General features: G+C 35.4%; 1 protein-coding gene across 2 annotated transcripts in view; it reads right to left on the bottom strand.

The window, feature by feature from the left end:
* Positions 1-16210, bottom strand: part of LOC150107212 (lysyl oxidase homolog 2-like) — a 101915-nt gene that overhangs the window by 12291 nt on the left and 73414 nt on the right. For both annotated transcript variants that reach the window (XM_090391068.1, XM_090391067.1), the window contains exons 2-5: positions 4245-4444; positions 3225-3407; positions 2898-3051; positions 1461-1595 (exon numbers count right to left, since the gene is read on the bottom strand). In XM_090391068.1, the coding sequence (XP_090247194.1) occupies positions 1461-1595; positions 2898-3051; positions 3225-3407; positions 4245-4433 (661 nt within the window). In that variant the 5' untranslated portion in view covers positions 4434-4444. The remainder of the gene's footprint in view (positions 1-1460; positions 1596-2897; positions 3052-3224; positions 3408-4244; positions 4445-16210) is intronic.

Raw genomic sequence — 16210 nt, 5'->3', positions numbered from 1 at the left:
GCGAGTGAGAGATGTGTATTCATGTCGCCTATAATTCCATGCGTTCCGAGTTAGACACATTTCTAATTCGTACGTTTTACCATATACAGTTCCGTTTATGGAGTGATCCCAGCAGAAAGTGACGATTCCCGAATGGGCACGTACCGTTCCTTAACGAGTAAAAGGAGAGTTCCCCCCCCCCCCCGTAGGTTTGAGAAAGGAAGCAAAGCTTTACATTGTGCTGAGGGTGAATGGGCAACTGGACTGATTTTATCATCGGAGCCGGCATTAAAAGAATTACAAACTATGCACTAGGCGAACTTTCTCGTTACGCCCAAGATCTTCCATAACCAAATACCCTGAACTCTAAATTTCACCGACATTCCCAGCGTCGGTGAACTCTGATGCTACCAAACACAGCACTGCCTCATTTCTAAATAGAAATGATCTTGTTTACTTCTTCCCACACGCCGCTGATAATACTTGGATCTGCAGTCCCGATCGGGCTCTCTGCCTTCAAAAACAAATCAACATTCTATTGCATCCTCGGTCTCCAACATCGTATTGTCTTGAACTAAACCAGACAACCACTTCATGGACAACTTATTCTTACGATTATATAACTAACAAACTGGTTCACTTATGATACTATCTCGTTTATTTATTTTTCTTTTTATCATTTTTGGCAAGTGGTGGATTTTCCGATTATTCTTATCAACTGACCTCGTATGCTGTGTTAATGAAAAAAATATTACTGCAGCATACGAGGTCAGTTAATAAGAATAATCACGTTACAGATGCGACACATTACAAAATGCGTATTTCAGCGAATCCCCGAGAAATTAGATATCGAAATGCCTCGCAATATATGCTGTTAACAAACAATATAGCGCGGATTCAACGCGAAAGGTATTGCAGGAGATTCAGCAGTAACTGAACAGTTAGTGGACGATTGTCGATGTACTCCAAAATATGCCGATTCCGAATTCTTTGAATAAGGATTCAATAATAGATGCTTCTTAATCCATTTAAACGATAAATATCTGTAGAAAAAGTATACACTAGAAACTGAACATCACTGGAGTATTTAAAGATTCATGCAGCAGCTTCTCTGTGCAAGATGCCATGTTCTGCTGGGATATTTTTTTTTTTTAAAAAAAAAAAAGAAATTCTCGAGATCTGAAGACGCAAATTTTATACACATGCGTTTTTGAGAAATTAAAAATAAGGGTTACCAATAATGCTACTAAAACACTAGCATTGACATTTGCTGAATTATTTGTTCTCATTTAGGAAAAAAATGCAGGTAATTCCAGAAGCCCTTTCAAAAAGTAGCGAAATGTACAGTCACTACGTGAGAATGATGATATTTTTCAGTAAAAAAGATGTATTTCGCTTAAAAAATTCGAAAAACGTGATAGACAAGAGTAAACAAAGTATACTTCAAAACTTTTCAGACCGTAAATAGCTTCAAATTTTACCTGGTGTGGTGCGATCATAGGCGGAGGATGACAAGCAATTTTCTTCCATTGCGCACTGCAGCGAGGCTATTTGAAGAGTATCGATATAGGAAGTCCTTTCTATAGCATCCTGGTCTACAACAAGGTCCGGGAGAGCTGAAAAAAGTTTAAAAAAAAATTAAATCGTTTGGTTGTTCTTTCCTCTCTCTTAAAATATTTAAAAGTTGCTGAAATTTCAAAAGGATGAGAAGTAACCATAAATGTTACAAATATGGATAATTATATGTACGTGCATCCACATAATGATTGATGGAATATTTTATAAGTCCGCGCACTTCTTATTAACAAAAGAGACAAGGACAATTGAGTGGAAAGTTGCCTATTAGTCTTATTTCCTTTACTTGTAAATTCATGTGAGCGAAATCTGCAGACAGCATTCGTGCAAGATGCATTCCCGAGCATTGCGATTACCAAACTTCAACTTCCGCTTGAAAGTTGTTAATTGCCTTCTCAGCCGATATCATGAGAAAAGTGGAATCATCTAGAAATGCATTGGCGACAAACCTTCCATTGCGACTAGAAAAACATTAAGTTTAGAATGGAAGCATTGCGTTCCTGTCAAGAAAAAAGGGCGAGGGGGGGGGAAGATGGATATGCTTTTCTAGGTCTAACAAGAATCGCTGGGTTCATTATCATATCATTAGCATCAGACGACTATGTAATACTTTGCCGTTGTATCATTTTTCTGGTGAATGTTCAAGGATTTTGAGTTAAGAATGCGGTCAAAAAGGCGTTATTGTACGACAGTCCACTACACCGAGTGAAATTATAAATTCTACAATTTCTTGTTTGAGGTTCAATCTTCAAAACATTCTTCAATGTTACCATCACCCGTTTGTGTCAATCAAAAGCGTTTGCCAATAACCAAAGTGGTGCAAATCAAGATGGGATGAAATAACCGTGTACTTTTAGACAAAATAATCTACAATATTTCACAACTAGGGAAAGTATGGATAAATGCACTGGAGCGTTGTCTGCATTTCGACACAATCATTAATAAAACACACTGAGAATACTTGGTAAGTTACCTGCCTACAACGAATTTCCTTTGATTACTGTTTAACCTTAAACTAATGTGCGTATAGTCCATATGGTAAAGTGAGGGGATTTAGGCACGACTAGGAAATATTTTAATTGGCATGATGATATTATTCAGTAAACTGATTTATTTCAGTTAAGAAATTCGAAAAAAGTGATAGACAAGAGTAAACAAAAGTATACTTTAAAATACTTTATTTTTTCCTCTTAGTACATGAGAAAAATACTTCCAGAGAAACGCACCTTTCGAATTTTAGGCATATAAATCAACACACACACAAAGAAAAAAATTAAATATGCAAAGATTATAACCATTATTAGCTTTAGCCTTTAAACCATTAACGATGAATCAATACTTACACACTGCGCAGATGGCTGCAGCAATGTTCGATTCTCCGGGGCAGAAAATACGTCCGTATACATCATGAAGACAGTCAGCGATGTTTTTCTCATTTCCCGTGCATTTCACTCCACTAAGTACCATATTAGCATGATGACCTCCATACTCGCCAGTCTGAAAAACGAGATTGCGACTAACGTAAACGCCAAATGAGTTTTATGTATTTATTGTAATGAGCGGCAAGAACTTATTTAGTAGCACTTAATAAGCGCTCATCCTTTTTGCCTCTACTACAGTAAAATAATCTAGTAACTTTATACCAATTACCGAGTGGATTTAGAACTTACTTGTACTGCGGTCCGGGCATGTCCATAGCCTAACTGCTTGCAGATTACGTTGGCTTCCATAATTCCCCATCCATCACCACAAAGCAATCCCCAACCATTTGGACCAACCCTCACTTCAACTCTTCCTTCCGTAGGATTTTGACCTCCTGCCAGACGCACCTCGATGTCGTTCTCTACCACCAGCTACGTAACAAATCTTTCGATTAGTTAAGCAATCTTAGATTAGTTGCCAACATTTTTAAAAAAGAAAATTTTAATGAAGACCAAATTAAACGCTACAAATTTTTTACCTAGCACGGATTGTTCGAGAATATATGATAAATTCAAGTAGAGGAAATTTGTATACACTTTATAGATTCTGAATTTTATTTTGCTTTCCATTTAGCAATGGTGAATACTTTTAATACTTTAATTTAAATAACTGCGTTTTTTAAACTAAAGTATTAAACGTATTTTGCAGTTATGAACGACCTTTCTAGTCGTTCATAACTGCAAAAGTTTACTGCGAGTTCAAGAAGGGATCATTTACATCCCCATCTATTCTAGTCGATCGGTCTCTCTAACTAAGAAATTCGCACGACACCGTAGTTATGTTTTCGCAACTTTCCATTTCGATGCATTTTGCCCATATTTGTCAAGAGTCCACAATTACTCGATATTACACACAATTGTCCTTATTCCTTCAGCGCATGCTTTTTATTTTATTTTTTTTTATTATATTGCTTCTCTACACAGAATTTCAAAAGAGCATCCACAATACTTTCTTAATCTTGACCTACTTTCTTCTCCCACACGTAGGAAAAAGTTATGTTGCACAAGAGATTCTTAATTCAATACAGTACTCCTAAACGTAACGTATTTGTACTAGAAATGCCCCCCCCCATATCAAAGAAATTCAGTTTTATCTCCTACTTCAGATTTCTTGAATAGTGAATTTCAAAAAATATTTAGTGCTGAAGAACTGTAAAGTTATTTTAGATCCTAAGCTGAGTTCATGACACAAACAAAATAAAAACTTACCCTAATTTTTTTCTTCTGAGCAGGTATATTTTGAGCTTGTGCTTGTACCTGTGGAGCAGGGGTAGTTGTCCTTTGACCATCGCAGATAACACCAGCTGCTTCAGCGGCATTACAATCGTTGACTCCCCAACCATCAAAACGACATCTGTCTAAACTCCTTTCTCGACCAGTGCAAAACAGATTGTCCATCCATATTGGCTCTTTAAAAAGAAAGGGGGAGGGATTAAATTGTGTGCAATCATCCAATGCAAAATAATAACCCTCACTCATGATAAAATATTTTTTTTTTAAAGAAAACCATACAAACTATCCTATAGCCTATTCAAAATGCATTTAATTCGAAAGATTCCTAAATTTCAAAAGCTGCTCACTAAACAATTAGATATAAGGATTGCCCAAATAATTGAACAAACACTGGACAGTGATTTAAGTAATTATCCCACCAATTACCAACAGATCAGGCGAGCATAATGACTGACTTTTCTCGTAATAAAGTATTTATAAAACTTTAATTCAACACATTTAATTTAAGACAGCAAAAAGTTATGCTTTACAAAACAAATTAACCTCGAATCGTGCAGCTGTTTCTACAAATTCAAAGATCTTGGCGCTATGAAAGTCAAGGGAATCCTTTGAGGCTGGAATATTTAAAAAAAAAAAAAAAAAAAAAAAAAAAAAAAAAAAAAAAAAAAAAAAAAAAAAAAAAAAACTTTCAAAATCAGCCTCTTGTAGATAAAATGTTTTCCCACCTCTCCAAACATGAATTTATACAAAATCCAAATAAATATACTGAGTAAATACATTGGAACTGAAAGACGCTAGTAAATAATTTTTCCTATCAATATCTAGTATATTCCCCTAGAAAAAAATTTTGAACTATCATTAAAGAGCTGTTAAAAATGAAGACAGAAGCCGAATCAATCATCCCCATGCCATTTCAGAACTATTTACTCAAATTGCGTTATCTGTAAACCTCGTCTAAAACTTACTATGTTCGGCGCATGGTGTAACACGATTATAACATATTAACATGCATTAATATGTTATAATGTTATAACATGCATTAATATGGGAAATGGGAATATCTAGTATATTCCCCTAGAAAAAAATTTTGAACTATCATTAAAGAGCTGTTAAAAATGAAGACAGAAGCCGAATCAATCATCCCCATGTATACTGGGCTGTTGTAAAAAAGGCGAAGTTTTAATATTACATTTTTTTATAGTACCGAATGCATGTTAATATGTTATAATCGTGTTACACCATGCGCCGAACATAGTAAGTTTTAGACGAGGTTTACAGATAACGCAATTTGAGTAAATAGTTCTGAAATGGCGACTCCAAAACCCCTGTATTAATGAAAGGCAAAATTTCGATTCCGATATTCAACGTACATTTCGCAAACGAATAACATAGCTGCCGATAGATGGCAGTACATGAGAATATTTTTATTATTTAATTTGGGACGTCGAGAAAACGTGTTTTTACACAGCTGATTTTCCACCCATGATCTGAATAGTGCGCCCTCTTTTAAGTAGGAGTCGAACTACGATGAAGCATGTGACGCAAGGGCATCAGGTGGCGGACTGCAGTTAAAACGTTTCGTTACTTAACCTGCATAGTAAAGAGCATTCTTACTGAAATGCTACCTCCTTGTGTCTCCCTACTTTGAATTCAATTTTTCCGCCAGATGATCACATTTCCCCACAAGTACATTCGTCTTCCAACGTCACGTCATAACTGATCACCTGTAAGCCTGAAAAAACCTCGAGGACGATGGCTTAGTCACACAGCTGCTGTGTTCATTCCCACCCAGTGGGAGTGGTCAGACTTGATACTTACAGGCCGATGACGTCACCTGAATGCAAACTAACCTTGCTATCTGGCAACAGCAAGGTCACCCACGTGATTAGAAAAAACTTTAGGGGGGGGGGGACTGAGATACGTTTCTAAAGAAGACCGTATATGGCATCAGGTCCTTCATGTATTCACATAGCTGCACGTAGGTGGATTTTATTCTCCTTACGGCTATCAAGTGGTTGTCGTTTAGCTCGGAGAAATCAAGTTGCTGATCTGGTAAAAGTTGTCATGGATTCTAATAATTCCCTTTCCTCCTACACCTTTAACCTACCGGATTAGAGAATAGACGACATAAAAATAAAGCAGATTTGACGAGAATAAGGAAACTTAACCAAGGACACGTTAGACGGAAGTCCTACCATACACACACTTTTTCGTGTTCTGGATTATTTTAAATGACGTGCACCAATTTGTGTTATCTAAGGAGATGGTTTGTCGTTAGTTTCATAAAAACTCTACCACACGATTATTGGACTGCAGTAGTCCAACAAAATCGATGACCGTAAGAAGACATTCGTCACCCAGATCTAAACAGATAATAAACAATGCTTACCGCAATAAAAGGGTAAGTATTGCTTGATAACAACTATTTAGACAACCAAGAAAAATTATTAAAAACTGCCTTGAATTCAGAAACCCGATATTCTGCGACCCTTGACAAACTGGTAAAGTTTAAATTCAGGCTGACGGGTCCTTTTGATCAACACATCGAAGCCACCTAAAAACTGACCGTCACCCACTATTTCTTTTTAAAGTTTCAAAACAACCTATGTAATATTCTTTTATAAAATATCAGGCCGAAAATCGCAAACCTCATGTCACATTCGCTAGTTTTGTCAAACTTGCACACTTAAACTTTTATTACTGTTTAAAAATGGGACATTTGACTGTCTCACTGACGTTTTGAGGACATCAGGAGAAAATGTTTGAAATATGGACCATCTGGTCATCCAGTGACATTTTTCTTTCTTGATTTTCAGTTATGCACAACAATCTAGCAGTATGGCATGACCAGAGTGTCATCAAACGTATGTTTTCCTAATTCTGAAAAGTGCAGAACAGTAAGAAGAGCAGCAAAATATCGCATCGACACAAAAGTGTTGATGCGATATTTTGCTGCTCGTCTATTTTTGTGTCGATAATAAAGTGAAGATATTCGAGTTATTAAAAAAAATAAAGTTCCTTCCAACACTACGCTTCTTATACACAATTCATTATTTCGAATTTTGTCGTTGTTAGATACAGTAGAATTGTGATACAAAAACATGCCAGACGTCCATAACTATAAATTCTCAGATTTCCCAACTGGAAAACCTAAAAATTTGAGTTTTACATTAACTTTTGAATAAAATTATTCAAACAAACAGTCAGTCACATTTAATAAATAAATGTTGCATAATCCAATTTAAATGAACTTACAACTGCTTAAAGCAAAGACAAGAAGACGAGTAAGATGAAGAGCCTTTGTTCACAACATCATTCAGAGTGGAAAACGACTAGATCACACATATCAACAATCCATATTTCCGTACGTAGGTGTAGTTATATTTTCTTAAACGTAATGGGACTGTTGAGACCAATTTCTTAAATGAAGAGGAAAAAATGCACCATGGGTTAGATTCGCTAGTTTTTGGTGTTTATGTAACGAATACTCTTAAGTACAGTGTATGCGCAATTGTAAATACTATTTCCCCCCCCCCCCCGACAAACAAAAGTACAACTTGATATCTCGTGAACTGTTTAAGTGCAGTTGAAAATGTAGTTACACGTAAATGAAACTAAATGCATACTTAAAAGCTCATCCAGGATTACAAAATTCCTATTAGTGAAGCCAAATAATCTTAGTTCAGTTTTTATAACAATTTATTTCAAATTTGACTCTCCATAAAAAGAGTATCAACAATATCTTCGATGTACAAAAAGAAAAATCAGTGAGGTATTTGTTCAACCCGCATGTTACTGTAACGAGATGTCGAACCAAATGCGCGATAACATTCCAATTCTTTTCAGACGCAAAGAACTGAGTAAACGTTGCTTGGTTGTAACCATCCAGATGGTTACAACCCATGAATAATGTAGCAGTCCTTGAGATAGAACGCAAGGTCTGATAAAAATCGTGGATTTTAACAAATTAAAGAACAAGTCAATTGTCCTAGAATGTCTTTGAAATTAGACAATTTCCACTACAAGAGTCAGTGTATTGAATTTGAATAAAATGAAGATAAACATTACATTTTGTTTTATCGTCGTTAAATAGTTCTTTCACTCGTAGCCACATCACTGATGTTAGCATGTTTGGTTGTCTGCCTCACTAAAATAAGCGTATTCCCTTTGAGATAGGGGTTGTAATCTCAGGAACTATAATTGTTATGAATTGAAAGTATAGTAAAGTCTATGGAGGAGGCACAGGTTTGAAGCAACAGGATTCCTAAAGTGCAATTTGACAGTGACCAAGGCTGGAACTATCTTTATGTATATAGACTTTTTTTTTTTTAAATTTCAGAACGCAGAACTGGTCTTCAAGACTTCAGCGTCCCGCATTCTTGTGATGGAGGTTAAGAAAGCAACACCATGTTTGTACAAACAGAAGTATACACTTCCGAAACAAACATACCTCCCACACATTTGTTTCAGAATGCCTCTTCCTTGCATGCCAAGGATAAACAATAGGGAAAAAAAAAGAATCTGGCACAGTTAATGTAGGAATAAAATTTCAAATCATACCTAGATATTTATTTTTTCAATTGCTAAAAACTGAAAATATTTTTGCGAGTACGGACTTCGATAGGACTTGAAAAATTCCAATTGCTTGTAATGATGCGTTTTTTTTTTTTTTTTTTTTTTTTTTGGGCGTTAGAGTTTCTTATTTTCTAAGTTCTAAAAAGTACTGAATTCTTAATATTAAATTAATTTAAAATTAGATAAAATCAAGTTATAATTTTATAAAAATCCATACAGCTTGGTCACGTTCATCAAGTACTATCCCTTTGAAGGAGGAAACCTACAAAACGCCGAGTCTCAAAGTAAATACTGGTTTTTCATGTTATTCATTTTTATGACAGCTTATCAAATGCAAACAGTTGTTTCAAAAAGGAATCTGAAGCCTGTCAGAACTGAATTGTATAGCGTCATTTCATTCACGCTATACTATTAGATACATAATTATCTGAAATATCGTCCTTCGCCATACCACATGAGCACGGAATATTCTGGCCATCATCCAAATGATATGACAATCAACGCATTGTGAAATAAGACTGAAAAGATGTTTTTTTTTTTTTTCTTCGAAGAAAGCTTTAAAGAAAAATACAACTTTACCACTAATTAATAGGTCTTTGGCGATTTCAGTCAGGTAATAACTCCGGAAAAGTGTTCATTTCGACATAAAATATATTTCAAAGTCCAGGTTCCTTTTATTTAGGAAGCTAAAAATTCATATACAAATGCCCGACACGATTGTGTCAGGAACTGTTCAGCACAGCAAGCTAATGAAATGAATACTTTCAGCATTAAGTTAAACGTCCACATTGAAAATCCGCTAACATAATAGACAAGGTCAGAGAAAATTTATTCCGATGGCTGGTAGTACGTTATCTGAATTAAACAGCTTTCTCTTATACTCCAAGACTGTCACCGTCTACATTTCCCTCTGACATTAAGTATAACGCTTAATGAATCTTTGGAACTACGCAACGATTCTGTCCACACACTGTAATACAGGTTTGCAGTCTTGTATTTTTTGCCAAAACATAAATCTGGCCTCGAATTTTCTGCCATAAGAGTAATTATGATTATTTATTGGCTGTAGAAGTGGATCTAGACTCGTCCTAGGAGAGAGGAAAATAACTGAGAAATTTACTTTAAATAGTTCTATATTTAAAAAAAAATGTAGACGTCATCGGCCCAGGAAGCACACTGCCTATTTCGTTGTTTTTCCCCTTCAAATTCAAAAAGAAATTTCACGGTACGTTTTTCGATTTTTATTTTCTCCAGTCGGTCAGTGAATCTAATGAATTCATCAGTTGAAAGAATGAATTGCATATCAGTGTAAAGATGCTTTGGAACACTCGCTACGGAGCTATAGTGTCCATGTTTCGAAAGAGCAGTATTAGAATATTGTTCTCAGGATGGAAGCCAGAGACATCTTAAATTTTTAGTTGTCTGCATTATATCTAATTTTATTTATTTATATGGAGTTTACTCCCTTTTCTCCCCCGTCCCTATTGGGGAGAGTTGAGTCCCCTCATGGGGGAAACTAAGTATTTATGGCTGTAGATCCGTGTGTTCACGGGGTTGGTTTGCCTGCTTGCGGGATGAAAAACCCCAGATAAACTGGAGGAAAAACCGTGCTGTCCACGCCCAAGACCGGCTAACTTGGCTATGGCTAAGGAAGATCCTTAAGCTCCTCACGTCGGCGACGGGAATCGAGCCCAGGACACTCCTTCCCCAGGCATATGATTGTGAAGCGCATAGCCACTAGGCTAACTGCGCGGACATAACTAATGCAAACATGTCAATACATTTTGGCAAGATGAAATCTAATAATATTCCAATAAAGGATCTTAAATTGCAGTTTTTTTTTTTTTTTTTTTAAGACTGAAAATGTCGGATTAGGCAACATTATAAATTTGTAATACCGTTATCATTATACATATATAACAATCATATCATGGAAACTTAAGATTTACGTATTTAGTTTTTAATATATTTTACTCAAAATATGTTCATCAATGCAGTGGTTGCAACAGCCTGATTATCACAGTATGGTTTACATTAATTTAATCACAAAATATTATATTTAGTTTTTTTTGTGTGAAATTTTATTCTTGGCATTGTATTTGAATTATGGGTTTAAATCGATAGCTAACTTTTAATATGAAGCACGAAGTTTTCCCAATATTTTCGAGATTAAAAAAAGAAATTAAAGCGATTACCAGTTGCAGTCGTTTAAAAACTGCGAAAGTTTTTTTAATTCCTAAAGAAACGTCGTAGCCATTAAGATATATATAATCAACCATTCCACGTAACATAGCTCACATATGGCCGTTGTACTCTGGATCAGAATCGTTCGAGTATAATGGTTCTTAAAAACACATTGACAATGGCTGTTTAGTTACAAAAATCTAATTATTGAAATGAAAAATTAATATAACTATTACGTAATGAGTAAAAAAAAAGAGCCAGGGCATCTGAAATTCCAAAAAAAAAAAAAAATTGAGTGTGTACAATCTTGAGATATCTGCATCTCTGATTTTGCAAGAGGACAAATTAAGAATTTTACTACGGTAATTCACCCACCTGGCTCCTTTAACAGAAACCAAGGCCTAATCTTAAATTAGGTCTGGAAATCGCTAAATCAGATCTCTTCGCACATCAGAATTGAATTGCTCTAGCAAATCATTTATACTCTCCACAGAGAAGAAACAGCTGTCACGTATTACTGTACCGCTCATTTGTTTCGAATTGTTTTTGTTCTAACGATTAAAATGTTTTAAACCAGTTGCTTGCATTTCTTATTAAAAATACCCCGAAGAATGAACATCAGAACAGGCATTGAGAAACTAACCGTATTATTCTCTCTAGTGTAAAACTAGAGACTAATAAGATTTCCCCAACACCAGGATATGCATATTTTAAGAGAGTTATGTTCACATACAAACTTCGTAAGTATTGCGGTTGTGACTAAGTTACACATAAAAACTTATTTTATCAAATATCTAAATTACTGGAGTACAAAAGACCACGGCACTACTATTCTTAGATTCCGCACTGTATTTCACTGCTATAAAATTAAAGGGCAGGTGCCAGAAGAACCAGGAAATGGAGGGTGCTATAAAAACTAGCGATTACAAGCGTTGACATTGACGAGTTCAAATTATCTACATTAATGCAGGCAGTTTATTGCGCAATAATCTAATGCTAAAAAAAAATCAAACTCAGCTAGCACTAAGTAAGAAGAGAAACAGCTAGAATAAGCCATTCTAATTGTGTCAATGACCTAATACTAAGCAAGAGTGAGGTCATTTTTCCCAGACATTAAGAAACGTTTCCCTATTGGCTTTAAATTTTCCTTATCTTCGAGTAGGGATCACAATACCGGATACGAAAGAGTTTCGGTGCATCTGAAACTACGCATTTTTACAAGATTTGTTTTGTACCAATTCACAAGCGTACATTGCAATTTTTTAAGATTGTGTGTGTGTACAAGTCTTAAAAAAACCTGAATACTGATTAAGTGAATTAAATGTTGTGCCTCTGCAAATTATAATATAACTCTGCATCCCTTCCGGTAGAATAGGATTGAAGTCTTTCTTCCACTGATCTATCGTCATGGAAATTTCTACGAAGCTACTCTAGCATCTTATAGAAATCTGATTAATTTATATTATACCATATTGAAGTGCTCAACGACGCATCAGTCATTTAATGAATATCGCTCGCATGCGGTAAAAAAAAAAAAAAAATCATACACTGTGATGAATAATAAAAATAGTTTAACGATATCAGTCTTATCTTGATTATGCCATTCTGCATTCTCGTTTTCCTCATGAGCAATAATTGCTGTAATTTCTTTGACGCAGTGATAAGCATGAATATTATTTTTGAAATTGTTGCAGATCTAATTTTAACAGAAGAGCATGTGGTCTAAGCGTACAGAGGAAATGAAATGTCACACATTAAATTATTGAAATTAAGTGCTAACTGGAAAAGTTATTCATTGTAAAATGATTTTTCTTTAATAAATTATAATTTTATCTGGTTCCGAAATATGCAAATCCGTGTTCAGTGATTTAGACAAAAGGAAAATAACGAGAATTTTTTTAAAGGGAAAAAAAAAAAACCTCTACATATTCAAATTCCCATCCCTACCGTCATAAAAGTAGGAACTAAGTTGTATAACTTATGGACAAGTCGTAAAAGGGAACAATTTGAAGTGACAGAAGCAAGCGGTATTTCACTGGGTAAATAACGTCCGGTGTTATCCAAATTTATGTAAAAAAAAAAAAAAAGTGTTACTTTGGTAGAATTCAAGAGATCCGGGTGCAAATTCAGCAACTACAATGCAACAAAAATGTTTGACAAAGGCTGAAATAATATTGACATTCAATGTTTTTAAATATAACACGGCTATGCAATCGCCCGTCGATAGCAATCACATTACACAATCGTAGAAGAAGAAAAAAAGAAGTCATTGCCGTGTGTGTGTGTGTGTGTGAGAGAGAGAGAGAGATGGAGAATAAACCTTAGCTACGACTTAAATAGCGGAACAGGAAGAGGAAAGCTGGGTCAGTAGACGTCTGGAGAATTTAAGTTGACATTACCTGAAGGATGCTTATTTCAACACCGTTACGGCGTATTATGGGGAGTAACTGGTTAAGGAGGTGCTATTTTGGGCTAAATTTATATTTCTGGCGAGGCTGTCGACCTCGGACCACGACCTTTTTCACTTCCTCTAGTAAGAAATTGCCAAATATTTTATTCCACGAACTTTTCAATGAAGCAAAACAAGCAAGCGCAATGATGTTACATTCAAATTTTTAAGTAGGAATTCAACCACAAAAGCCCCATTTCTGAGTAATTTAAATCGAAAACCCCGTTAATCAGAAAGGCGTGTACAGCGCTTGATTTTCCATTATGGGTTTCCCTAAAAAATTAAGAAATGTTTGACACTCTTATCAGAAGAGCAAAATAAAAATAGCAAATTATATGAAACTAGATTTATTTGCGATGACAATTGGCTTTTGAAATCTAGATACACAAAACCCGAGCCTCCATAGATCAGTTGGTTTCGATGATACCTTCGGATGGGAAGCCTACCTAGCGTAGAATCCTCTAGGATGCGAAGAAGTTATAGCCAGTCTTATTAAGAGGTTGGTAGTTCTTTTAACCACATTATCCTAGAATTATGGTTAAAAAAAATTAACGATACTTGGAGGGTCATGAGCGCTAAAGTGCTTGTTAGAACCACTGATAAGATGCACAAGATAGGGAGATTTAAGATCCACAATTGAAAGTTTATCAAAAGGTAAAAGACTGAGAAGAAATTTTATGACCATCCTTCCAAAACCTTTCTTTTAACATTGTTAGAAGAGGTTTGAAGAAAAAAAGTTTAGGGAAAAAAAAAAAAAAAAATCAGTCTTATTTAAGAAAATAATTTTCATATTAAAAAAAAATTCCGTATTCAGCTAGCATCTTTCAAAATAATTGATAAAATAACGAAATTAGTTAAATTTGGGGGGAGGGAATGCTGTGAACTTTTTTTTTTAACAGTAAAGTACAATTTTCCAGTCATCTACGAAAATTTAGTTTAAAACAGCACGATGTTTGATGACGCTTCTTAAACAGGTTTACTTCCAAAGTAAAGTGCATGAGCTTCAGACTTAACAAGCACGAAAGCTAGTTCAGATTAAGAATAGGAACACATATTCGGCTAGTTCTGAGTTGACCGGCCTCACTCAAGAAACATTTCCCTCCATCCCTAGCTGGAATGAACTGGAGTAAAATATAGATGGAACAATAAGAACACATTTCTTGTCAAGTACGATATTCGTGCCATTCAATATAGCACGAATTAGAATCTCAATACAACATTGAGATTCTAATTTATGAAACAGTAGAGGGGCAAATTCGGTTTTTATTAGTTCTATTGATAAATGAAGCGAATATTTTTGCAGGATATATTCAAGGATTCACTCTCATACTTGAAATAGTTTGGGAGTAGCGGTTTCTTGAGTCTGCCTTTCAAAACACGTTTTCCAAGTTACCGGGAAAACCCCATCCATTTTGTAGGAGGTGGGGCCTCTTTCGTCTCATTACAAGAACTTAAATTACTTTTCTTTACAACCCCCCATTCCTTCCACTAAAAGTTTCCTAGTGCAACCTTAACGTGTTTGAAGCACAAGGCCATCTTCTAATCGACCTTTAACGTTCGAGATGTCTCAGTAGGACAGCCGGCAGTCTGCAGAACACACAAAAGGATGCGGAAGTTTGCTGAACTAATGTTTCTCAGTTTCATTGGAGTAGGCGGCGACGTCGGTTCTCTAGATGTCAGGTCGATATCTAGAAGTGACTTCTTTGAGGAAAAGCACATTCGAGATTGTTTTCTTTATATTAGAAGAAACGAACAATATGTCATTCTCTAATAATCGCAACATTTTCTCGCGAAGTAAAGCGAAATTGCTTTACTCTGAAGTAAAGATAACTCGTGATTAAGAAATCCTGTTCAAACAGCCTACGCCATCTAGAAATCTTACCCACTCAATCTGTCTCCACACCCAGTCTTACGCCCAATTGTTTACTAAAGCTGCTTTTAAAATTCTCCCTAAATGGATGCAATTTTTACTCCTTTTTCGGTAGACCATTTCGCTTCATTTGATCATTTTCAAATAAATCTTGAGGATAACTCGTTGCCTAATTATATATCAATCAGTGTTTGTTTGACTGTTTTATAGAATTATTAACAATTATTACTCACCTTCTTACTGAAGAGGAAAAAAAATAGATTTCCAATTGAACAGTTTGAAAATCCTCGTGGTAAGATGAAAAGGTAAGATGCCTACCTCTCGAACTAGAAGGTAGACACGTATCTTGCAGATAGGATGTTATTAATATTACTGAATTATCCGATATGAATATTATTGCTAAGATTTTGCTTATTTTAAAGCAAAACAAAAATAGCGATAATTTTACATTAAACGAGGGAAAGTCAGTAAGTTGAAAAAAAAAACAGAACAAATGAATAAAAATAATGATTTTTCAGTATGCATTATTAGATAGCAGCACAGTTTAGGATGACAGTATGTCGAAGTTTTGTAGAATAGGATCGACACTTCGGATGATCCGAGATGACAGGGTGATAAGGATAGCGTAACGAGTGCAATACGTTGTCCTCATGGTCTTACCTACAGCACAATCGCTTAAATTTTCGGAAAGTATATACGCATAGTAGGTGCCCGCCCTCAACACAAAATGAACCAAGTTGGCCGTCGCAATATTTCTTCCAACACGCAAATATGGAGAAGACGACAACATGTTGAATAGGATTGTTACAGGGATTCACCACTACCAATCTGAATCCAAGTGTTTCATTGCAAGAAACATTCCAC

This window comes from Typopeltis vanoorti, chromosome 4 (genome assembly GCF_054136105.1).
Source record: "Typopeltis vanoorti isolate ZY-2024b chromosome 4, IOZ_Tvanoo_1.0, whole genome shotgun sequence".
NCBI classification, from domain to species: Eukaryota; Metazoa; Arthropoda; class Arachnida; order Uropygi; family Thelyphonidae; genus Typopeltis; species Typopeltis vanoorti.
This window is presented reverse-complemented; position numbering and strand designations above follow the sequence as displayed.